Source organism: Pseudophryne corroboree, chromosome 1 (genome assembly GCF_028390025.1).
Source record: "Pseudophryne corroboree isolate aPseCor3 chromosome 1, aPseCor3.hap2, whole genome shotgun sequence".
NCBI classification, from domain to species: Eukaryota; Metazoa; Chordata; class Amphibia; order Anura; family Myobatrachidae; genus Pseudophryne; species Pseudophryne corroboree.
The window spans coordinates 539321005-539346478 of record NC_086444.1 but is presented as its reverse complement, the minus strand read 5'-3'; the positions used below and the strand labels follow the sequence as shown (position 1 = coordinate 539346478).

The window sequence follows — 25474 nt, the reverse complement described above, 5'->3', positions numbered from 1 at the left end:
CTCCCACTATGACCCTCCTCCAAGCCTCAGTTAGATTTCGTGCCCGGCCGAGGTTGGATGCACACTAGGGGCTCTCCTGAGCTCTTAGAAAGTTATAGTCTCAGAATTTGTTATTTTCAGTGAGACCTGCTGGCAACAGGCTCACTGCAGCGAGGGACTAAGGGGAGAAGAAGCGAACTCGCCTGCTTGCAGCCGGATTGGGCTTCTTAGGCTACTGGACACCATTAGCTCCAGAGGGATCGACCGCAGGCCCAGCCTTGATGTTCGGTCCCGGAGCCGCGCCGCCGTCCCCCTTACAGAGCCAGAAGCAAGAAGATGGTCCGGAAAATCGGCGGCATGAAGACTCTGTCTTCACCAAGGTAGCGCACAGCACTGCAGCTGTGCGCCATTGCTCCTCTCACACACTTCACACTCCGGTCACTGAGGGTGCAGGGCGCTGGGGGGGGCGCCCTGAGGCAGCAATAAAAACACCTTGGCTGGCTAAAATACCTCAATATATGGCCCCAGGGGCTATATATGAGGTAAATACCCCTGCCAGAATTCCATAAAAAACGGGAGAATAGGCCGCAAAAAAGGGGCGGAGCCTATCTCCTCAGCACACTGGCGCCATTTTTCCCTCACAGCTCGGCTGGAGGGAAGCTCCCTGGCTCTTCCCTGCAATTCTACAGTACAGTAAGAGGGAAAAGAGAGGGGGGGCATTAAAATTGGCACTGTATACAGTATATTATATAAAAGCTATTAGGGACATAACTCAGTTAGTCCCTGTATATATATAGCGCTCTGGTGTGTGCTGGCATACTCTTACTCTGTCCCCCCAAAGGGCTTTTGTGGGTCCTGTCCTCGTTTAGAGCATTCCCTGTGTGTCTGCGGTGTGTCGGTACGGCTGTGTCGACATGTTGAATGAGGAGGCTTATATGGTGACAGAACAGAGGCCGATATATGTGATGTCGCCCCCTGTGGGGCCGACACCAGAGTGGATGGATAGGTGAAAGGTATTAACCGACAGTGTCAACTCCTTACATAAAAGGGTGGATGACGTAACAGCTGTGGGACAGCCGGCTTCGCAGCCCGCGCCTGCCCAGGCGTCTCAAAGGCCATCAGGGGCTCAAAAACGCCCGCTCTCTCAGACGACACGGAGTCTGACTCCAGTGTCGACAAGGTGGAGACATATACACAATCCACTAGGAACATCCGTGACGTGATCCCGGCAATAAAAAATGTGTTATACATTTCTGACTTTAACCCAAGCACCTCTAAAAATGGGTTTTAGGTTGGGGAGAAAAAACAGGCAGTGTTTTGTTCCCCCATCAGATGAATAAATGAAGTGTGTGAAAGCGTGGGTTCCCCCGTTAAGAAACTGGTAATTTATAAAAAGTTACTGATGGCGTACCCTTTCCCGCCAGGTGGATAAGTTACGCTGGGAGATATCCCCTAGGGTGGATAAGGCGCTCACACGTTTGTCAAAAAAGGTGGCACTGCCGTCTTAGGATACGGCCACTTTAATAGGTACCTGTTGATAAAAAACAGGAGGCTATCCTGAAGTCTGTATTTGCACACTCAGGTACTAGACTGAGACCTGCAGATAGTGCTGCTGCAGCGTGGTCGGTGACCCTGTCAAACAGGGATACTAGTTGGCAAACATAAAAACATATTAAAGACGTCGTCTTATATATGGGGGATGCACAGAGGGATATTTTGCCGACTGGCATCCAAAATAAATGTAATGTCCATTCTGTCAGGAGGGTATTAGAGACCTGTCACTGGACAGGTGATGCTGACTTAAAAAGCGCATAGAGAGCCTTATAAGGGTGAGGAATTATTTGGGGATGGTCTCTGGGACCTCGTATCCACAGCAACTGCTGGGAAGAAATAATTTTACCTCAGGTTTCCTCACAGACAAAGGTACAGTCCTTTCGGCTTCAGAAAAGCAAGCGGGTCAAATGGCGCTTCCTTTCTGTACAGAGACAAGGGTAGAGGGAAAAAAGCTGCACCAGTCAGCCTGTTCCCAGAATCAAGATTCTTCCCCCGCCTCCTGTGAGGCCACACCATGACGCGGGTGCTCCACAGGTGTAGCCAGGTACGGTGGGGGGCCGTCTCAAAAATTTCAGCAATTAGTGGGCTCGCTCACAGGTGGATCCCTGTTTCTTTCAAGTAGTATTTCAGGGGTACAAGCTGGAATTCGAGATGTCTCCCCCCAGCCGTTTCCTAAAATATGCCTTGCTGACAACTCCCTCAGGCAGGGAGGCTGTGCTAGAGGCAATTAATAAGCGGTATTCCCAGCAGGTAATACTCAAGGTGCCCCTACTTCAACAAGGACGGGGTTACTATTCCACACGGGTTGGGGTACCGAAACCGCATGGTTCGGTGTGACCCATTTTATATTTAAAATCCTTGAACACAAAAATTCAAGTTCAAGATGGAATCGCTCAGGGCGGTTATTCCAAGCCTGGACGAGGGGGATTACATGGTATCCTGGGACATCAAGGATGCTTAACTGCATGTCCCCATTTACCATCCTCGCCAGGAATACCTCAGATTTGTGGTACAGGATTACCATTACCAAGTCCAGACACTGCCGTTTGGACTGTACATGGCACCGAGGGTGTTTTATCAAGGTAATGGCCGAAATGTTGATACTCCTTCAAAAAAAAGGGAGTTGTAATTATCCCGTACTTGGACAATCTCGTTATAAGGGCGAGGTCCAAGGAGCAGTTGGTAGTCGGGGTAGCACTATTTTGGAAAGTGCTACAACAGCATGGTTGGATTCTAAACAGTCCAAAGTCACAGCTGGTTCCTATGACACGTCTACTGTTCCTGGGGATGGTTCTGGACATAAACCAGAAATAGTGTTTCTCCCGGAGGAGAAAGCCAAGGAGTTGTCATCTCTAGTCAGAGACCTCCTGAAGCCAAAATAGGTAGCGGTGCATCATTGCACGCGAGTCCTGGGAAAAATGGTAGCTTCCTACGAAGCAATCCCATTAGGCAGGTTCCATACAAGAACTTTTCAGAGGGACCTGTTGGACAAGTGGTCCGGATCGCATCTTCCGATGCATAGGCTGATAACCCTGTCTCCAAGGACCAGGGTATCTCTACTGTGGTGGCTGCAGAGTGCCCATCTTCAAGAGGGCCGCAGGTTCGGCATACAGGACTAGGTCCTAGTGACCATGGATTCCAGCCTTTGAGGCTGGGAGGCAGTCACACAGGGAAGAAATTTCCAGGGACTTTGGTCAAGTCAGGTTATTTCCCTACACATAAATATTCTGGACCTGAGGGCCATTTACAATGCCCTGAGGCCGGCAAGGCCTCTGCTTCAAAACCAGCCGGTACTGATCCAATCAGACAACATCACGGCAGTCGCCCATGTAAACCAACAGGGCGGCACAAGAAGCAGGATGGCGATGGCAGAAGCCACAAGGATTCTCCGATAGGCGGAAAATCATGTGTTAGCACTGTCAGCAGTGTTCATTCCCGGAGTGGACAACTGGGAAGCAGATCTTCTCAACAGACACGACCTCCACCCGGGAGAATGGGGACTTCCTCCAGAAGTCTTCCAATAGGATTGTACACCATTGGGAAAGGCCACAGGTGGACATGATGGCGTCCCGCCTCAACAAAAAGCTATAAAAGATATTGCACCGGGTCAAGGGACCCTCAGGCGATAGCTATGGACGCTCTGGTAACACCGTGGGTGTACCAGTCGGTTTATGTGTTCTCCCCTCTGCCTCTCATACCAAAGGTACTGAGAATAATAAGAAGGCGAGGAGTAAGAACGATACTCGTGGATGGCCAAGAAGAGCTTGGTACCCAGAACTTCAAGAATTTATATCAGAGGACCCATGGCCTCTGCCACTCAGACAGGACCTGCGGCAGCAGGGGCCCTGTCTGTTCCAAGACTTACCGCGGCTGCGTTTGTCGGCATGGCGGTTGAACGCCGGATCCTGAAGGAAAAGGGCATTCCGGAGGAAGTCATTCCTACGCTTACTAAAGCCAGGAAAGAGGTTACAGCAACTCATTATCACCGCATATGGCGAAAATATGTTGCATGGTGTGAGGCCGAAAGGGCCCCAACAGAGGAATTTCAACTAGGTCGATTTCTGCATTTCCTGCAAGCAGGAGTGACTATGGGCCTTAAATTGGGTTCCATTAAGGTACAGATCTCGGCTCTGTCGATTTTCTTTCAAAAAGAACTAGCTTCAGTACCTGAAGTTCAGACATTTAAAAAAGGAGTGCTGCAGAGTCAGCCCCCGTTTGTGCCTCCTGTGGCACCTTGGGATCTCAACGTGGTGTTGAGTTTCTTAAGATCACATTGGTTTGAACCACTAAAAACCGTGGATCTGAAATATCTCACGTGGAAGGTGGTTATGTTATTGGCCTTGGCTTCTGCCAGGCGAGTATCAAAGTTGGCGGCTTTGTCTTGTAAAAGCCCTTATTTGATTTTCCATATGGATAGGGCAGAATTGAGGACTCGTCCCCAGTTTCTCCCAAAGGTGGTGTCAGCGTTTCACCTGAACCAGCCTATTGTGGTGCCTAGGCTACTAGGGACTTGGAGGACTCCAAGTTGCTAGACGTTGTCAGGGCACTGAAAATATATGTTTCCAGAACGGCTAGAGTCAGAAAATCTGACTCGCTGTTTATCCTATATGCACCTAACAAGCTGGGTGCTCCTGCTTCTAAGCAGACTATTGCTCGTTGGATTTGTAGTACAATTCAGCTTGCACATACTGTGGCAGGCCTGCCACAGCCAAAATCTGTCAATGCCCATTCCACAAGGAAGGTGGGCTCATCTTGGGCGGCTGCCCGAGAGGTCTCGGCTTTACAACTTTGCCGAGCAGCTACTTGGTCAGGGGCAAACACGTTTGCAAAATTCTACAAATTTGATACCCTGGCTGAGGAGGACCTGGAGTTCTCTCATTCAGTGCTGCAGAGTCATCCGCACTCTCCCGCCCGTTTGGGAGCTTTGGTATAATCCCCATGGTCCTTACGGAGTTCCCAGCATCCACTAGGACGTTAGAGAAAATAAGAATTTACTCACCGGTAATTCTATTTCTCGTAGTCCGTAGTGGATGCTGGGCGCCCATCCTAAGTGCGGTTTATCTGCAATACTTGTACATGGTTATTGTTAACTAAATCGGGTTATTGTTGAGCCATCTGTTGAGAGGCTCTATTGTTTCATACTGTTAACTGTGTTTCATATCACGAGTTGTACGGTGTGATTGGTGTGGCTGGTATGAGTCTTACCCGGGATTCAAAATCCTTCCTTATTGTGTACGCTCGTCCGGGCACAGTACCTAACTGAGGCTTGGAGGAGGGTCATAGTGGGAGGAGCCAGTGCACACCAGGTAGTCTAAGATCTTTCTAGAGTGCCCAGCCTCCTTCGGAGCCCGCTATTCCCCATGGTCCTTACGGAGTTCCCAGCATCCACTACGGACTACGAGAAATAGAATTACCGGTGAGTAAATTCTTATTTTTTCCTGAATCAGATAAATTAAATGAAGTGTGTGATGATGCGTGGGTTTCCCCCGATAGAAAATTATTGGCGTTATACCCTTTCCCGCCAGAAGTTAGGGCGCGTTGGGAAACACCCCTTAGGGTGGATAAGGCGCTCACACGCTTATCAAAACAAGTGGCGTTACCGTCTCCAGATACGGCCGCCCTCAAGGAGCCAGCTGATAGGAGGCTGGAAAATATCCTAAAAAGTATATACACACATACTGGTGTTATACTGCGACCAGCGATCGCCTCAGTCTGGATGTGCAGCGCTGAGGTGGCTTGGTCGGATTCCCTGACTGAAAATATTGATACCCTTGACAGGGACAGTATTTTATTGACTATAGAGCATTTAAAGGATGCATTTCTATATATGCGAGATGCACAGAGGGATATTTGCACTCTGGCATCAAGAGTAAGTGCGATGTCCATATCTGCCAGAAGATGTTTATGGACACGACAGTGGTCAGGTGATGCAGATTCCAAACGGCACATGGAAGTATTGCCGTATAAAGGGGAGGAGTTATTTGGGGTCGGTCCATCGGACCTGGTGGCCACGGCAACAGCTGAAAAATCCACCTTTTTTACCCCAAGTCACATCTCAGCAGAAAAAGACACCGTCTTTTCAGCCTCAGTCCTTTCGTCCCCATAAGGGCAAGCAGGCAAAAGGCCAGTCATATCTGCCCAGGGATAGAGGAAAGGGAAGAAGACTGCAGCAGGCAGCCCATTCCCAGGAACAGAAGCCCTCCACCGCTTTTTCCAAGTCCTCAGCATGACGCTGGGGCCGTACAAGCGGACTCAGGTGCGGTGGGGGGTCGTCTCAAGAGTTTCAGCGCGCAGTGGGCTCACTCGCAAGTGGACCCCTGGATCCTACAAGTAGTATCCCAGGGGTACAGATTGGAAATTCGAGACGTCTCCCCCTCGCAGGTTCCTGAAGTCTGCTTTACCAACGTCTCCCTCCGACAGGGAGGCAGTATTGGAAACAATTCACAAGCTGTATTCCCAGCAGGTGATAATCAAAGTACCCCTCCTACAACAAGGAAAGGGGTATTATTCCACACTATATTGTGGTACTGAAGCCAGACGGCTCGGTGAGACCTATTCTAAATCTGAAATATTTGAACATTTACATACAAAGGTTCAAATCAAGATGGAGTCACTCGGAGCAGTGATAGCGAACCAGGAAGAAGGGGACTTTATGGTGTCCCTGGACATCAAGGATGCTTACCTCCATGTCCCAATTTGCCCTTCACATCAAGGGTACCTCAGGTTCGTGGTACAAAACTGTCACTATCAGTTTCAGACGCTGCCGTTTGGATTGTCCACGGCACCCCGGGTCTTTACCAAGGTAATGGCCGGAATGATGATTCTTCTTCAAAGAAAAGGCGTCTTAATTATCCCTTACTTGGACGATCTCCTGATAAGGGCAAGGTCCAGAGAACAGTTGGAGGTCTGAGTAGCACTATCTCAAGTAGTTCTACGACAGCACGGGTGGATTCTAAATATTCCAAAATCGCAGCTGTCTCCGACGACACGTCTGCTGTTCCTAGGGATGATTCTGGACACAGTCCAGAAAAAGGTGTTTCTCCCGGAGGAGAAAGCCAGGGAGTTATCCGAGCTAGTCAGGAACCTCCTAAAACCAGGAAAAGTGTCAGTGCATCATTGCACAAGGGTCCTGGGAAAAATGGTGGCTTCTTACGAAGCGATTCCATTCGGCAGATTTCACGCAAGAACTTTTCAGTGGGATCTGCTGGAAAAATGGTCCGGATCGCATCTTCAGATGCATCAGCGGATAACCCTGTCTCCAAGGACAAGGGTGTCTCTTCTGTGGTGGCTGCAGAGTGCTCATCTACTAAAGGGCCACAGATTCGGCATTCAGGACTGGGTCCTGGTGACCACGGATGCCAGCCTGAAAGGCTGGGGAGCAGTCACACAAGGAAAAAATTTCCAGGGAGTGTGATCAAGTCTGGAGACTTCTCTCCACATAAATATACTGGAGCTAAGAGCAATTTACAATGCTCTAAGCTTAGCAAGACCTCTGCTTCAAGGTCAGCCGGTATTGATCCAGTGGGACAACATCACGGCAGTCGCCCACGTAAACAGACAGGGCGGCACAAGAAGCAGGAGGGCAATGGCAGAAACTGCAAGGATTCTTCGCTGGGCGGAAAATCATGTGATAGCACTGTCAGCAGTGTTCATTCCGGGAGTGGACAACTGGGAAGCAGACTTCCTCAGCACGACCTCCACCCGGGAGAGTGGGGACTTCATCGGGAAGTCTTCCACATGATTGTGAACCGTTGGGAAAGACCAAAGGTGGACATGATGGCGTCCCGCCTGAACAAAAAACTGGACAGGTATTGCGCCAGGTCAAGAGACCCTCAGGCAATAGCTGTGGACGTTCTGGTAACACCATGGGTGTACCAGTCGGTGTATGTGTTCCCTCCTCTGCTTCTCATACCTAAGGTACTGAGAATTATAAGACGTAGAGGAGTAAGAACTATACTCGTGGCTCCGGATTGGCCAAGAAGGACTTGGTACCCGGAACTTCAAGAGATGCTCACAGAGGACTCATGGCCTCTGCCGCTAAGAAGGGACTTGCTTCAGCAAGTACCATGTCTGTTCCAAGACTTACCGCGGCTGCGTTTGACGGCATGGCGGTTGAACGCCGGATCCTAAGGGAAAAAGGCATTCCGGAAGAGGTCATTCCTACCCTGGTCAAAGCCAGGAAGAAGGTGACCGCACAACATTATCAATACATGTGGCGAAAATATGTTGCGTGGTGTGAGGCCAGGAAGGCCCCACGAAGAAATGTCAACTCGGTCGATTCCTGCATTTCCTGCAAACAGGAGTGTCTATGGGCCTCAAATTGGGGTCCATTAAGGTTCAAATTTCGGCCCTGTCGATTTTCTTCCAGAAAGAATTGGCTTCAGTTCCTGAAGTCCAGAAGTTTGTCAAGGGAGTACTGCATATACAACCCCCTTTTGTGCCTCCAGTGGCACTGTGGGATCTCAACGTAGTTCTGGGATTCCTCAAATCACATTGGTTTAAACCGCTCAAATCTGTGGATTTGAAATATCTCACATGGAAAGTGACCATGATGTTGGCCCTGGCCTCGGCCAGGCGAGTGTCAGAATTGGCGGCTTTGTCTCACAAAAGCCCATATCTGATTGTCCATTCGGACAGGGCAGAGCTGCGGACTCGTCCCCAGTTTCTCCCTAAGGTGGTGTCAGCGTTTCACCTGAACCAGCTTATTGTGGTACCTGCGGCTACTAGGGACTTGGAGGACTCCAAGTTGCTAGATGTTGTCAGGGCCCTGAAAATATAGGTTTCCAGGACGGCTGGAGTCAGGAAAACTGACTTGCTGTTATCCTGTATGCACCCAACAAACTGGGTGCTCTTGCTTCTAAGCAGACGATTGCTAGTTGGATGTGTAGTACAATTCAGCTTGCACATTCTGTGGCAGGCCTGCCACAGCCAAAATATGTAAATGCCCATTCCACAAGGAAGGTGGGCTCATCTTGGGCGGCTGCCCGAGGGGTCTCGGCTTTACAACTTTGCCGAGCTGTTACTTGGTCAGGGGCACACCCTGACTGAGGAGGACCTGGAGTTCTCTCACTCGGTGCTGCAGAGTCATCCGCGCACTCCCGCCCGTTTGGGAGCTTTGGTATAATCCCCATGGTCCTGACGGAGTCCCCAGCATCCACTTAGGACGTCAGAGAAAATAAGAATTTACTTACCGATAATTCTATTTCTCGTAGTCCGTAGTGGATGCTGGGCGCCCATCCCAAGTGCGGATTGTCTGCAATACTTGTACATAGTTATTGTTACAAAAATCGGGTTATTATTGTTGTGAGCCATCTTTTCAGAGGCTCCGCTGTTATCATGCTGTTAACTGGGTTCAGATCACAGGTTGTACAGTGTGATTGGTGTGGCTGGTATGAGTCTTACCCGGGATTCAAAATCCTTCCTTATTGTGTACGCTCGTCCGGGCACAGTATCCTAACTGAGGCTTGGAGGAGGGTCATAGGGGGAGGAGCCAGTGCACACCACCTGATCCTAAAGCTTTTACTTTTGTGCCCTGTCTCCTGCGGAGTCGCTATTCCCCATGGTCCTGACGGAGTCCCCAGCATCCACTACGGACTGCGAGAAATAGAATTATCGGTAAGTAAATTCTTATTATCTATCTTATATAAGAGCTTCTACGTCTATTCAGAAATGTAAATCCCCATTACTTGAATTAGTTTGAAACATTACATTTTGCAGATACAGAGACGGTTAATGGTGGACGGGAAACGCAAGACCAAGTACAACAGAATGGAGACAGTAGTGAGGAAAACGAAGATAAAGATGACAAGACCCGAAAATGGTGAGAGATCATCTAGAAAGTATTTTCATTATTTTTTTTCTCAAAATAGTAGACTGCATCATGGTGTTTAAGAAATTTTTCAGCAGAAAAAAAAAAGTAATTTCTCAGTAACTACAGTTGTCTGATGTGCAAAATGTAAACGTAAAAAATTGTTACAGTAGGTCAGTTGCATTTGTATTCCTTGTTCAGGAAATCATGTCAGTGCTTATGTTATAAGGTCACTGGTTTAGACTGACTAAAGCCAAAAAGCACACAACTGGGCAAAACCATAGTGCATTGCAGTGAAAAGTGTAAAGGTTGTGAAGAAGATGGCGCTACTGTGTCTGTGAGGAAAAGGAAGATTATGGAAGAAAAGACCCAAGGTATACTTATCTCTATTACTGAGGGTCTTTTTTCCGGATGTAGTCTCTTCTCTGGATATTTGGATATGCTCAGAGATAAATGAAGGAAATGATAAAAAAGAAAGAAAACATGTGTAGAAATGTTTCAAATGGCGATGTGTGTTACAATGACAGTTTTACACTATTCGAGTACATGGATAGATTCTGAAGACCATATCTGATGATATCTTATGGTTATGAGGGCTGTATAATGGTGCTGGCTGATCGTATGCGTACCTCACTTACATAGTGAGAAGCACATTGAAGCACATCAGGGTATCTTTACATAGCAAATTCAGTTTCTCATACAGGAAATGTAGGTATGGTGTCTGGCCACAGCGTACCTCACTTACTCAGTGAGAGGAGAATTAGTGCACGTAGCAGTTTCTTTATCACATTAATAGTAACAGGTCGGAGCACATTCAGTTTTTTCCTATGAACACTATGGGTATGATGTCTAATCACAGCGTACCTCACTTACTCAGTAAGAGGGGGGTAGGTGCATATAACTGTTTCTTTATCACATACAATAAGGCGTACCATTACTCACGGTGGAAAAGATAGGGATCCTCATATCATGGTATCTTTACATCAACCACGCCGGTATCACGATGTATAGCCAGCAAAATTTATTTTACAAAACACAGTATAAAAGGTTAAAATTAAACATAAAATTCCAGCATTGAGCAGGGGAGACGTGCAGATCTGATATGGCGACCCTGGATTTGAAGAGCAAAGTTCCGGTTCTATGCTCTGAGTCAAATTTCTGGATAAATATAAGATGGGGTCTTACCTTCTCAGAGGTGCACATAAAATCCACCTGCACCAAGGCCTCCTGTTCCAACACGTTTCGAGTAAAGAACTCTTTTTCAAGGCAGTGCATTGCAGTTGGGGCTGATAAAACGTGCAGAGAGACTTAGATTTGGGTGGGGTGTGTTGAAACTGAAATCTACATTGCCGTTTAAAGTATTTGTGGGATACGCGGAAAAGCAGACAGTATTTACCCTGCACAGAAATAATATAACCCACCCAAATCTAACTCTCTCTACACATATTTTATCAGCCCCACCTGCAGTGCAACGTGGTTTTGACCATTTGTGTGCTTTTTGGCTTTGCTTGCAACTCTGAATCAGGCCCTCTGTGCGCACTTATAATTTGGGTGCGCACAGAGGGCACCCAAAAAATGTGAAAAGGCAGACGGGACAGACCTTACATAATTATTTATGTATATATAAATAAATAAATAAATAAAACGTCAGTCATAACAGCAACATTAAATATGAGGAACAGCATGGATTAGATATTAATAAACCTTATATTTTTATTAATGTATTTGCAGCAAATGCTAAATGACAATGGATTATTTAGGCTCAGCTTTGCTAGGTAGTGTTTGCATAAAAAGGAGATCTGTACAGTATATGTAACAATTGATACAATAGGTGGAACAAATCCTTTTGTATTGCTTCAAAAAACAACAATGTTATGTAGCATCTCATATTACAATTTCTCATACGTCCTAGAGGATGCTGGGGACACCATTAGAACCATGGGGTATAGACGGGATCCGCAGGAGACATGGGAACTTTAAGACTTTGAAAGGGGTGTGAACTGGCTCCTCCCTCTATGCCCCTCCTCCAGACTCCAGTTTTAGAATTGTGCCCAGGCAGACTGGATGCACTCTGAGGAGCTCTACTGAGTTTCTCTGAAAAAGACTTAATTTAGGTTTTTTATTTTCAGGGAGAACTGCTGGCAACAGTCTCCCTGCTTCGTGAGACTAAGGGGAGAAAAGTATGACCTACTTCCAGTGAGTTCAAAGGCTCTGCTTCTGGCTACAGGACACCATTAGCTCCTGAGGGTTTGATCGCTAGGTACGCCTAGATGCTCGCTCCCAGAGCCGACCGTCACCCCCCTTACAGAGCCAGAAGACAGGTGAGTAGAAGAAGATCAAGAAGACTTCAGTGACGGCATTTCTGACGTACCGCACAGCGATCGAACGCTGCGCGCCATGCTCCCACACGCACAGCAGCACTACAGGGTGCAGGGGTGGGCGGTGGGGGGGGGGGGGGGGGGTTGGGCGCCCTGGGCTGCAGAAAAGCCTCAAAATAAACTGGCAAGAGGGGACATAAGTGCCTAGGCACTGTCCTAACCCCCACCAGTATAAATATATTGTTAAAAAAAAGCGGGACTGAAGCGCGCCATTAAGGGGGCGGGGCTTTGTTCCTCACAGCTCAACGCCATTTTCCTCTACACAGGCTGCAGTGACGCTGGTCCTTCCTCACACTTCTGAATAAGTATCAGGGTGCAAAACGGAGGGGGGGGGCACAGGAATATTGGTGCAATATATATATTTAGTATAAAGCGCTGCAGGTCTGGGGCATTCTTTAGTGTTTCAGAACCGGTGATTAGGCGCTGGGTTGTGAGCTGGCAAACTCTCTCTCTCTGTCTCCCTGACAGACTTTACTGTGGGTCTGTCCCCTATATGCCCGGTGTGTTTGTGGGTGTTTGGTTCACGAGTGTTGACATGTCTGAGGCTGAAGGCTCTTCCCAGGAGGAGGCTGTATTAGGGACACAGACGGCTGCGGGGGTGAACCTGTCGGCACCATCGTCACCTGATTGGGTAAATGTGTTGAACGCCTTGAATGCTAATGTGGCTCTTATTAGTAAGAGGCTAGATAAGTCTGAGTCGCAGACACAGGCATGGAAGATTTGTTATTCCAAAGTCAGGTCCCCTCAGGGTCACAGAAACGTACGTTGGCCAAGTTAGCTGACACTGATACCGACACGTACACTGATTCCAGGTTAGACCCAAATTTGGCAAAAAGCATTCAGTACATGATTGTGGCGGTTAAAGATATGTTACATATCACTGAGGACCCAGCTATCCCTGATAAAAGGGTCTGTATGTATAAAGAAAGGAAACCTGAGATAACGTTTCCTCCCTCTCATGAACTGAACACGCTATTTGAAAAAGTTTGGGAAGGTCCTGACAGAAAGTTTCAGATTCCCAAAAGAATTATGGCAGCTTATCCGTTTCCCTCGACGGATAGGGAAAAGTGGGAGTTACCCCCCACTGTGGACAAGGCCTTGTCTCGTTTGTCTAAAAAGGTGGCTCTCCCATCACCTGACACGGCGGCCCTTAAGGATCCTGCGGATCGTAAACAAGAAACTACGTTGAAGTCCATTTATGTGACCACGGGTACACTACTCCGACCTGTCATTGCGTCTGCGTGGGTAAGTAGTGCTATCGAAAAGTGGGAAGATAACTTATCTGTCATCTGATATAGATACCCTAGACAGGGATAGCATCCTCTTGATGCTGGGTTATATCAAGGATGCTGCATCATACCTTAAGGAAGCTGCAGGAGATAGTGGTCTTTTGGGATCAAAGGCCAATGCCATGGCTGTCTCAGCTTGGCGTGTGTTGTGGATTCACCAATAAAATGCTAATGCTGACTCCCAGGGGTGTATCTTCCTATTGGCCAGGATGGCACTCGCCAGGGGCGCCAGCCGAGGAGGGGCGCCGTCCAGGGGTGCCACCAGTGGGCAGTAGGTAGATTCACTTTTAGAGGCAACAGCTGTCCTCCCATCCCTGTGTAGTTCCTCACCAGCAGGAACTACACAGGGATGGGAGGACAGCTGTTGCCTTTAAAAGTGAATCCCCGGTAATGTTCACAGTATGCAGCAGTGGCTGCTGGGGGGTGTAGTTTATGTAGAGTTATGCCTGTATTGTGGTGCGGTGCTGGCCCCCGGTGCCAATTACAGTGGCTGCTGCTGCTGCATTCTTTGATCATTAATGGGCATCCCTGCTGTTGAGGAACTACCGACCCATCTCTCTCCCCCCTTTTGCCTCCAAACTCCTTGAGTGTATTGTCTACAACCGCCTTACTTCCTTTCTTTCCTCACACTCACTGCTTGACACATTCCAGTCTGGCTTCCGTCCTCTCCACTCCACTGAAACTGCCCTTACAAAAGTATGCAATGACCTCCATGCTGCTAAATCTAAGGGACACTACTCTCTACTTATTCTACTGGATCTCTCTGCTGCTTTTGACACTGTGGACCATCCTCTCCTACTGCAAATCCTTCACTCCATTGGTCTGCGTGACACTGCCCTTTCTTGGCTGTCCTCCTACCTTTCTGACCGTTCATTCTCTGTCTCCTCTTATGACTCTACCTCCCCCTCACTTCCACTAACTGTAGGGGTACCCCAAGGTTCTGTCCTTGGTCCTCTACTCTTCTCTCTCTACACGTCCTCACTAGGTAAGCTCATTAGTTCTTTTGGTTTCCAATATCATCTCTATGCTGATGACACTCAAATCTATCTTTCCTCTCCAGATCTCTCCCCTGCTCTCTTCACTCATATCTCCAACTGTCTCTCTGCTACCTCTTCCTGGATGTCCCAGCGCTTTCTTAAACTTAACATGTCTAAGACCTAGCTGATCATCTTCCCTCCCTCCCGCATAACCTCACCTCCTACAATCTCATTATCTATTGATGGCACTACTATCTCCTCTAGCCCCCAAGTGCGCTGTCTTGGAGTAATCCTTGACTCCTCCCTCTCATTCAAACCACACATTCAGCACCTCTCACAAACCTGCCGTTTTCATCTAAAAAATATTTCCAGGATCAGACCCTTTCTGACCCAGGATGCTACTAAGACTCTTATCCACTCACTGGTCATCTCCAGACTGGACTACTGTAATCTCCTCCTAACTGGCATTCCTGGTAAATACCTCTCTCCACTCCAATCTATACTCAATGCTGCTGCCCGGCTCATCTTCCTCACCAAACGCACTACGTCCACCTCTCCTCTCTTACTAGACCTTCACGGGCTCCCCTTCCCTTTCAGAATCCATTTCAAGCTTCTCACACTTGCTTACAAAGCCCTCACCCACTCCTCTCCCATCTACATCTCTGACCTTATCTCCCTTTACACTCCCACCCGTCCTCTTCGCTCTGCTAATGCACGTCGACTCTCCTGCCTACGGATTACTTCCTCCCACTCCTAGCTCCAAGATTTTTCACGTGCTGCACCACTTCTCTGGAATTCCCTACCTCTCCCCCTCAGACTCTCCACCTGTCTACAAAACTTCAAACGGGCTCTCAAGACCCACTTCTTCACCAAACCCAGCCAAATCTCATCCTAAACCTCTGTTCCACGCTCTCTATGTACCCCATCTGTCTCACCCCTGTCTGTCTACCCTCCCCTTTAGAATGTAAGCTCTCACGAGCAGGGCTCTCTTCCCTCATGTGCTTATCCTTTTCTTACTTTAATAATATTCAACTGCACCAAATCCAGCAGTCTTCTGCCACCTGATACTTATTCCAGTGTCATCTGCTGATGTAGCTATGTTTATTTACCCTGTACTTGTCCTATATTGTCAACTGTAAGTTGCTGTTTTCCTGCTTGATTATTTGTTTATGTACTCTGTAATTGGGCGCTGCGGAACCCTTGTGGTGCCATATAAAAAATAAGGATAATAATAACTACACCGGGTGGGGGGATAGCTGTCGCCTCTAAAAGTGAATCTACCTAAAAGTGCTGCCTTTAATAGTAAAATCAACATAGGGCATATGTGTGTCTGGTACTGTGGGGGCATATGTGTATCTGACACTGTGGGGGCATACGTGTATCTGGCACTGTGGGGGCATTTGAGTGTCCGGCACTGTGGAGGCATACAAGTGTGCGGCACTGTAGGGGCATTCGAGTGTCTGGCTCGGTGTGTGCATATGTGTATCTGGCACTATACTCGGAGGCATTATGTATATCTGGCACTGCACTACTGGGGTCATTATGTGTAAGTGGCACTATACTGGGGGACATTATGTGCATCTAACACTATACTGGGGACATTATGTGTAAGGAGAACTACTGTGGGTATTGTGTGTAAGGCTGCTATTTGTGTGTGTGCGCATGTGTAGGGGGTGTGATTATATATTTATAGTTTGATATCATTATATAAAAATGTGAGGCCACGCCCACTTTCCCAGGAGCATGCATGCCTTCCCATATATATATGGGCACTACTGTGTGGCATAATGTGTATAAGGGGTACTACTGTGTAGCATAACGTGAATAATGTGTATTACTGTGCTGTGTAATGTGAGTAAGGCACACTACTGTGGTGTAATTTGAATTGGGGTACTACTGAGTGGCCACGCCCATTTTTTGGCACACGTGCCTTCCCTATTTCAAATATGGGTGGGGGGCACCAGTCCTTTACTTTGCCAGGGGCGCCCGGACCTCTAAATACACCCCTGCTGACTCCAAGAAAAGTATGGAATCTCTACCATATAAAGGTAAGGCCTTATTTGGAGACGGCCTTGATGATTTGGTGTCTACGGCTACCCTGGTTAAGTCATCCTTTTTACCTTATGTTCCTCCACAACAAAAGAAAACGCACCATTATCAGATGCAGTCCTTTCGGCCCAATAAATTCAGAAAGGGCCGAGGTTGCTACTAGAGGAAGGGGAAGAGGTAAACGATCTCCAGCCTTGTCAGGCTCCCAGGAGCAGAAGTCCTCCCAGGCTTCTGCCAATTCCACCGCATGACGTTGGGGCTCCTATGCGGGAGTCCGCACCGGTGGGGGCCCGTCTCAAACTCTTCAGTCAGTTTTGGGTTAGTTCGAACCTAGACCCTGGGATTTTACAAATAGTATCCCAAGGGTACAAGCTGGAGTTTCAAGACGTCCCTCCTCGCCGTTTTTTCAAATTGGCCTTACCAGCTTCTCTTCCCGACAGGGAGGTAGTTTGTGACGCAATACGAAAATTGTGTCAAAATCAAGTTATCGTCAAGGTTCCCCAGTCACAACAGGGAGAAGGTTTTTATTCGAGCCTGTTTGTGGTCCCGAAGCCGGACGGCTCGGTCAGACCAATCCTAAACCTGAAATCCCTGAATTTCTACCTAAAGAGATTCAAATTCAAGATGGAGTCTCTCCAAGCAGTGATCACCAGTCTGGAGGAAGGGGATTTTATGGTGTCGGTGGACATAAAAGATGCCTACTTACATGTTCCCATTAATCCTCCGCATCAGGCTTACCTGAGATTTGCAATTCAGAATTGTCATCAATTTCAAACGTTGCCGTTTGGTCTATCCACAGCTCCGAGGATATTCACCAAAGTGATGGCGGAGATGATGGTTCTCCTTCGCAAGCAAGGAGTCACAATTATCCCATACTTGGACGATCTCCTAATAAAGGCGAGATCCAGGGACCAGTTGGTCCAAAGCGTTGCACTCTCCATGACAGTTCTTCAACAACATGGTTGGCTCCTAAGCTTGCCAAAATCACAGTTGATTCCGACGACGCGGTTGTTGCGGTTCGGGATACAGGACTGGATCCTAGTGACCACGGATGCAAGCCTCCGAGGCTGGGGGGCAGTCACAAGAGAAGAAAACTTCCAAGGACGGTGGTCAAGTCAGGAAACTTGTCTCCACATAAATGTTCTGGAGTTAAGGGCCATTTACAACTGCCTTCTGCAAGCAGAACATCTTCGAGATCTACCTGTACTGATCCAGTCGGACAATGTAACAGCAGTAGCGTACATAAACCGTCAGGGCGGAACAAAAATCAGAGCGGCGATGGCAGGAGCCACAAGGATTTTCCGCTGGGTGGAAAAAAATACAAGCGCTCTGTCAGCGGTATTCATTCCAGGAGTGGACAACTGGGAAGCAGACTTCCTCAGCAGACACGATCTCCATCCAGGAGAGTGGGGCCTCCACCAAGAAGTCTTCGCAGAGGTGACAAGTCGTTGGGGAGTTCCTCAAATAGACATGATGGCATCTCGTCGCAACAAGAAGCTTCAGCGATATTGTTCCAGGTCAAGGCACCCTCAAGCAATAGCAGTGGATGCACTGGTGACACAGTGGGTGTTTCAGTCGGTGTATGTATTCCCTCCACTTCCTCTCATTCCAAAAGTTCTAAAGATCAAAGAAAAACAAAGATCCGTGCGATCCTCATTGTCCCAGACTGGCAAAGGAGGGCCTGGTATCCAGAGCTTCAGGAATTACTCATAGGAGATCCCTGGCCTCTTCCTCTGCGCGTGGACCTGTTGCAACAGGGGCCGTGCGTGTATCAGGACTTACTGCGGCTGCGTTTGACGGCATGGCGGTTGAGTGCAAAATCCTAGCCCTTAAGGGTATTGCCAGTGAAGTCATTCCCACACTTATTCAGGCCAGAAAAGGGGTAACGTCTAAACATTACCACCGTATTTGGAGAAAATATGTTTCTTGGTGTGAATCCAAGGGGGCTCCTACGGAAGAGTTTCGCTTAGGACGTTTTCTCCATTTTCAACAAGCAGGTGTGGATGCGGGCCTAAAATTGGGGTCGATTAAGGTACAGATTTCAGCCTTATCGGTTTTCTTACAGAAACAATTGGCCTCCCGTCCAGAAGTTCAGACTTTCGTGAAAGGCGTGTTGCACATCCAACCTCCATTTATGCCTCCAGTGGACCATGGGATCTTAATGTGGTGTTGCAGTTCCTTCAATCACATTGATTTGAACCTTTACGGAAGGTGGAGTTGAAATTCCTCACTTGGAAAGTGGTCATCTTGTTGGCCTTGGCATCTGCAAGGCGGGTGTCTGAGTTAGTGGCCTTGTCTCACAAGAGCCCTTATTTGATCTTCCATGAAGATAGAGCTGAATTGAGGACACGTCAGCAATTTTTACCGAAGGTGGTTTCCTCTTTCCACATAAACCAACCTATTGTGGTACCTGTGGCTACTGACGCCTTCGCTGAGTCGAAATCTCTGGATGTGGTCAGAGCTTTGAAGATTTATGTCGCCAGAACGGCTCAGATTAGGAAAACTGAGGCTCTGTTTGTCCTGTATGCTCCCAACAAGGTTGGGTGTCCTGCTTCCAAGCAGACCATTGCACGCTGGATCTGTAACACGATTCAGCATGCTCATTCCACGGCTGGATTGCCGTTACTGGAATCGGTGAAGGCCCATTCTACTAGAAAGGTGGGCTCGTCCTGGGCGGCTGCCCGGGGGGTCTCGGCATTGCAACTTTGCCGAGCAGCTACTTGGTCGGGGTCAAACACTTTTGCAAAGTTCTATAAGTTTGATACCTTGGCCGATGAAGACCTTAAGTTCGGTCAATCGGTGCTGCAGAGTCATCCGCACTCTCCCGCCCATTCTAGAGCTTTGGTATAACCCCATGGTGTCCCCAGCATCCTCTAGGACGTATGAGAAAATAGGATTTTAATACCTACCAGTAAATCCTTTTCTCTTAGTCCGTAGAGGATGCTGGGCGCCCGTCCCAGTGCGTACTGTATCTGCAGTTAATAGTTATGGTTACACATATGTTGTGTTACGTTTATTGTCAGCCTGTTGCTGCTATTATTCATGCCGTTGGCCTGTGTTCTGTTGATTGCCATGTTCTGCGGCATGGTTGAGGTGTGAGCTGGTATGAATCTCACCTTAGTTTAACAATAAATCCTTTCCTCGAAATGTCAGTCTTCTTGGGCACAGTTCCTATAACTGGAGTTTGGAGGAGGGGCATAGAGGGAGGAGCCAGTTCACACCCTTTCAAAGTCTTAAAGTGCCCATGTCTCCTGCGGATCCCGTCTATACCCCATGGTTCTAATGGTGTCCCCAGCATCCTCTATGGACTAAGAGAAAAGGATTTACTGGAAGGTATTAATATCCTATTTTAACTTGGAGGGGATAATTTGATATGTTTATTGAATACTGTTTATCAACGTAACCTCTATATGTCATTCATATTTACTCAGTTACAAATAAACCCTTTAAAGGTTCTATTTATATAGGAACCCATTAGAAAGAGTAACGGTGTGACCACTCTTTTGCATTACTGATAGTTCAGTAGTGTCCATTCAAACATCAGAGACCCCCCCCCAATCAAAATTCACTTTTTTCATTTATAGTTTCTGTGTTTTGTTTGTTTGTTTTTTTCTAATTTTGTATATATCTTACCAACACAAATTATGATATGATATTTTTTTTAAAGAATTATAATGAAGTACAGGTCGGGTAGCCGCTATCCGGATGCCAGTTAACCAAAATATTTTGAAAAACGGAATTTTATCAGCCGTGTAGTGGCGTCATGATGTCACTAGAGTCCGCGGCCAATCACAGACAGATGGGGAAGTGACTTTGCAGTCATATCTTCACCACCACTACTCCCAGGACCCACAGGGCATACCCGCCGCGGACCCCCAGGACCCTTCCGGATAACAGGTATTCTGTTATCCGGATAAATCTTATATCCGGAATGCTCCTGGTCTTGAGCATTCAGGATATGGGATACTCGACCTGTACAAGTTTTGAAGACCAGATCTATTTTTTTAACTAACACCTTAATGACATCTGTATTTTACGGTATATATAAATCTTAATCCTATAGGAATAACATATATGTGTACATTGGCCCTCATTCCGAGTTGATCGCACCAAGCAACTTTTTGCTGCTGGTGCGATCAACTAATATCCGCCTATGGGGGAGTGTATTTTAGCATAGCAGAGCTGCTAACGCTTGTGCAGCCCTGCTATGCTAAAAAGTTTCCTGCAAAACAAGACCAGCCCTGGACATACTTACCCTGTCCGACGTATCCAGCGATGATGGGCTCGGCTTTGACGTCAGACATCCGCCCTCCGTTCGCCTGGACACGCCTGCGTTTTCCTTACCCATTCCCTGAAAACAGCCTCCAACGGTGAGTTGCCGCCCCGGAACGCCTTCCTGCAGTCAATCTTCTTGCAGTCGCCGATGCGACCGCTTTCTTCGTAGTCAGCATCGTTGCCGGGCAACGACGCTCGTGTGCATTACGGCCCCCGTGCGTGCGCATTAGTGACCCGGTCGCAGCTGTGCGAACAAAAGCACGCTGCGATCGGTTCGGAATGACCCTCATTGTTGCTTAATGATATCCAGTAATGGGATCACCATCATGAGACATGTTACTATGATGGATATTCAGTTAGCTGTAGTAATTTACTGCAGCTAATCAACCCCCCTAGGGTTATCCAATTAGCTATGCAGCTGGCAGTGATCAGGGATTTTGTTTCGCCTGCTTCAGACATGTAAATCCAAATCCCCGATAATCAGACATTTTGTTCAACACAGCCGCGGAAACACTTAGGTCTGTGACTTTTCATGGATTCTATGTGTATTTGTCCAAAAATCGAATAATTTTCTGGTGCAAAAAAAAAACGGGAACTAATTGAATAGCCCAAAAAAGATATGGGTCTAATTGAATATCCCGTGTACACAAAATTGATAGTATCCAGAATTAACGGAATCACTATGCTGTGGTAATGGAATCACCAAGTGGGTAATGGCCATGGTAAACTTTAATGTAAAACTGAATTTGAGGTAATCTCAAAATCTGAATAAACAATCAAAGTGTTTTACCGTTATTGGTAACGGAATCAACTTTACATTTTAATTTAAACATATCAGGGCGAGATAATTATTTGTGGCTCTTACATTTCCTTATTTCCATTATATTAACCCTGAAAATTGAGGTGATATGTGATAATTAACCAAATACCTATATTTAATTGCTTTTTATGCAAATGCACATACTATTTCATTCAGTGAATACTTACAGTTTAAAGAGCCCTAATATGAAGTACTAGATCATATATCAAAGTTATTTTCCTCTATTCGCAAAATAGAGCATTTCAACTGATTAATAATGCCAACATCTTGTATCTGTGTTGACTTTTGTGTTTTTCCTGTTACTTTTTTCAATACCCTTAGTGGTCCAAAAGGTACCGAGCAAAATAAACACACCAGCGATGATTCCGCCTCAGATGACTAGTGGCGGGACAAGACCTGCCTCTCTGCAAGAGTTGTCAGCAGTTGGAAAACTGCCCTAAGTATTTTAAAGAATTTTTATATCTGCAGTATTTGGGGATTTGACGTGAAGGACTGTTTGACTTGGGCAAGACACTCTTTTATTTGGGAAGGAGAGTTTTTCTTTCAGTGTTGCCTATAATGCTGTTCTACATGCTCCGCTGTTGTGTTTCAGATCTGCTAAGAACTTTTGTAGTTAAGCTGCCGTTCTAGAATTTTGTGCTTCTATTTACACTTTTCCATACTATTACACTGCAGGTGAGTTGTCACTAATATGGCTGCTGTACAGCATGCACTAAACTTTCTCACCTTTGTGTCTGTTTGGACATATAGGAAACTGCAATACAGGTCACAGTTTTCCTACAGATAGTTTCCAAGAGTACGATACACAAAGACACAAACAATGCTGAGAGCCAGTGTTCAATATGCGACTTGAAACTGTTGCTATGGCTGCTTACTGGGGAACTTACTGTATTTCAGCTAAAGGCAGCAATAACAAACAAGACACCTGCAGTAAATAACAATGTACAATATTCCAGCAGAGGACTTCATGCTGGCAGATGCATGAAACGTGTATTGTGTAGTGAGTGCTCTATATAGTCACTTCTCTTTGATGTTACAGCCTTTGTGCGAGCAAGCACAGGTTTTCCTTATTAGCAGATAATGCCAGTAACATATAAGGGGAGGAAACTACACATACTTTTAGAAAAGTATCACTTTGTTTTTCCATGAATTAACATTGGTTTTTCAATGTTGTGAGGTATTTTGCTTCCAAAGAGCAATACAATAATACAGTCAATTTAACAATGTTATGAATGGTTTTCTGGAAGCTTGTGATATCTCTTCTGTCACACAGGGTGTCAGTGTTCACCAGTGGAACCAGTATTTCTACACATGCAAATGTGAAATTACAACAAACTAGTATGGGATTAATTTTAAGTATGCAGAAATGGAATTCACCTTATTCTTCTCAAACCTGTTTCTCCACCTCCTTTATTAGTCTACTACAAGGGTGGGGAACCTTTGGCCCTCCAGCTGTTGTTGAACTACACATGCCAGCATGCCTTGCTACAGTTTTGCTATTTGGCTATGCTAAAACTGTTGCAGGGCATGCTGGGATGTGTAGTTGAACAACAGCTGGAGGGCCGAAGGTTCCCCATCCCCGGTCTACTAGATACTGCTTTTGTCTTAGGAAGCTCTTCTAGAGGAGCTCTCACCATACACTATATTATTAGTAATAGTATATGTGTTCTCTATTAATTCCATGTGGTATTTGTGCAGATAATTAAGAAAAGTTTGGTATATTTTTTTATATAGCAGTTAAAAATGTTAGGTAAGTAGACCTGAAATGCTTTTTTGTTTTTTAATGTGTTTTGTTTAAAATGGTTATATGGTTACACTGTGAAAAGTGTTTCTGCTATGTAAATATTATGCAGTGTCAGGTATTTTGTTGTGCTTTTGTATTGAAGGCTTAAATAAACCTTGCAAAAACGTCTGAGATTATTATTGCTCCTGTTCTTTGATTTACCAACCTATAAATGGCCAAAATATAATTATGATGAACCATGTTTTCCTTTCAAATGCTCTTTCATCTATGTTAATTTGGGGTACAGATTGAATTGCCACCAGGACACACAAGGAGACTGTACTGATTAATTTGATATTTCTGCAGCGGGGTACACTGGGATTCCACAGGGAATACATTAGGGGTGTAGAGTTGGATCTTGATCCGAGGCACCAACAGGCTAAAGCTTTGACTGTTCCCAAGATGCACTGTGCCACCTCTCTAACCCAGCCTCCAGGCACTGGAGCTCAGTTTGTAAGTTGGTGCCTGCAGAGCAGGTCACTAACAGGTGGTGCTGCGCTAGGCAGTCCTGAAAAGAGCTTTTTAAGAAGACTTCAAGGGCCACAGCACTGTTTATGTCATTCTGACATTCTCCCATGGTCGGGTTCCCGGGTACTTGCAGCAGAGGCGCACCGGTCTTCAGGCACACCACCGCTGACGCTCTCCTGGATCGTGTGGCTGCACATCAGGGAGGAGGTAAGAGGGTCCCCCAGGTGGGAACCGCCGGTAAATCGCAGTCCGGTTGCGGTCCCAGGAGACGGACCGCGCCGCTGGTATGGACACTGTACTGCACAGGGACCCCACTATATCCACCAGGGCAGGGAGCACAGGTCGGATTTACTAAAATCCGTTTTACATAGGCACCACAGTACCCGGTGGTGAGGACCAGCATAGGGGATAAGGCGCTAACCTGTAGCCCCTCCCCCAGCTCCGGGCGCCATCTACTACTGATGTTCCTGCCCTGGAACTGCATGTCACTCTCCCTCACTCCCTGACAGAGATTTTGGCGCCATCTTTTACACACGTAGCTGAGCTGATCCCCGGGACTGCTGGGCACTGTCTCCCCTGTAAAGCCTCCTGTCTCATCAGCGCTGTGCATTCACAGGCACTTAAGCATTCTACATGTCATTTTAGACAGTGTTAGTTAAGAACAAGTGTACTGCTACCTGAATATTTAGTACAAGTATTCTGTGAAATACATCCAGTATCTACTGTGCATTGTTATATCTATATACATACATATCTACATGTAGTTTTAATAGTCCAGTGCAGTTTTATTGTTTGTCTGTAATAACTTCTGCATTGTACCTGTGGCTGAGTGTGCCTGTAGCTGCGCTGTGGATTTCATTCTCGTGTATCACACTTCTTGCTATCACTGTATTCTGTACCCTGGGGGGCTCGATGTGTCAGGGTCTCATATATATATATATATATATATATATATATATAGCATTACACAGTCTATACTGTTTTGTATTTTTTACTGTGTATTTCAGTCACCACATACCGATTTTATCCTGTGTTTGTGCCCTGTATTTACGGTCACATAAATTGGAGTTATTTGCAGGTATTGTGTTTGGCTATACTGTACTGTTACGCTGTAAGGCTACATTCCCCATAATGTCTGCCACACAGGGCGGGAAATTCGCTGACGCTTCTGCATCATGCAGTGCTGGCACCAAGGATTTACCTGAGGGGGAAGAATTAGCTGATGGTTCAGGCACTGGGTGCCATACATCTCCCAGTCATCCCGCAGCACCTGTGGCCAATCAGGAACCACCTTGGGCATCAATCTCAAGTATGCTGAATACGCTTGTGACACGTCTTACGCCCCCCTGTGGGACCTCCTGTGCCATTGCAGCAACATATTGTCCCTGTAGTTAATCCGCCCTGAGCAGACACTGTCTACCCAGTTACAACAATTAAATCAATCTTTGGTTAGACAAAAGACTACCCTACGCCCCTCTGGGGTCAAGGGGTCATCTAAGCGGGCCATTTCTTTCTCACAATCCACAATTTTTTTTGATAATTCTTCTAATAAGGTTGGGGAATATACTGATTCGTCAGACACTGATACAGTTGC

At 46.8% G+C, this 25474-nt stretch overlaps 1 protein-coding gene across 4 annotated transcripts in view; it reads left to right on the top strand.

Annotated features, from left to right (window-relative positions):
• Positions 1 to 23549, top strand: part of PSIP1 (PC4 and SRSF1 interacting protein 1) — a 369617-nt gene extending 346068 nt beyond the window's left edge. For all 4 annotated transcript variants that reach the window (XM_063914078.1, XM_063914077.1, XM_063914076.1 and 1 more), the window contains exons 16-17: positions 9751 to 9853; positions 21951 to 23549. In XM_063914078.1, coding sequence (XP_063770148.1) covers positions 9751 to 9853; positions 21951 to 22011 — 164 coding nt within the window. In that variant the 3' untranslated portion in view covers positions 22012 to 23549. The remainder of the gene's footprint in view (positions 1 to 9750; positions 9854 to 21950) is intronic.
• Positions 23550 to 25474: the final 1925 nt, after the last annotated feature.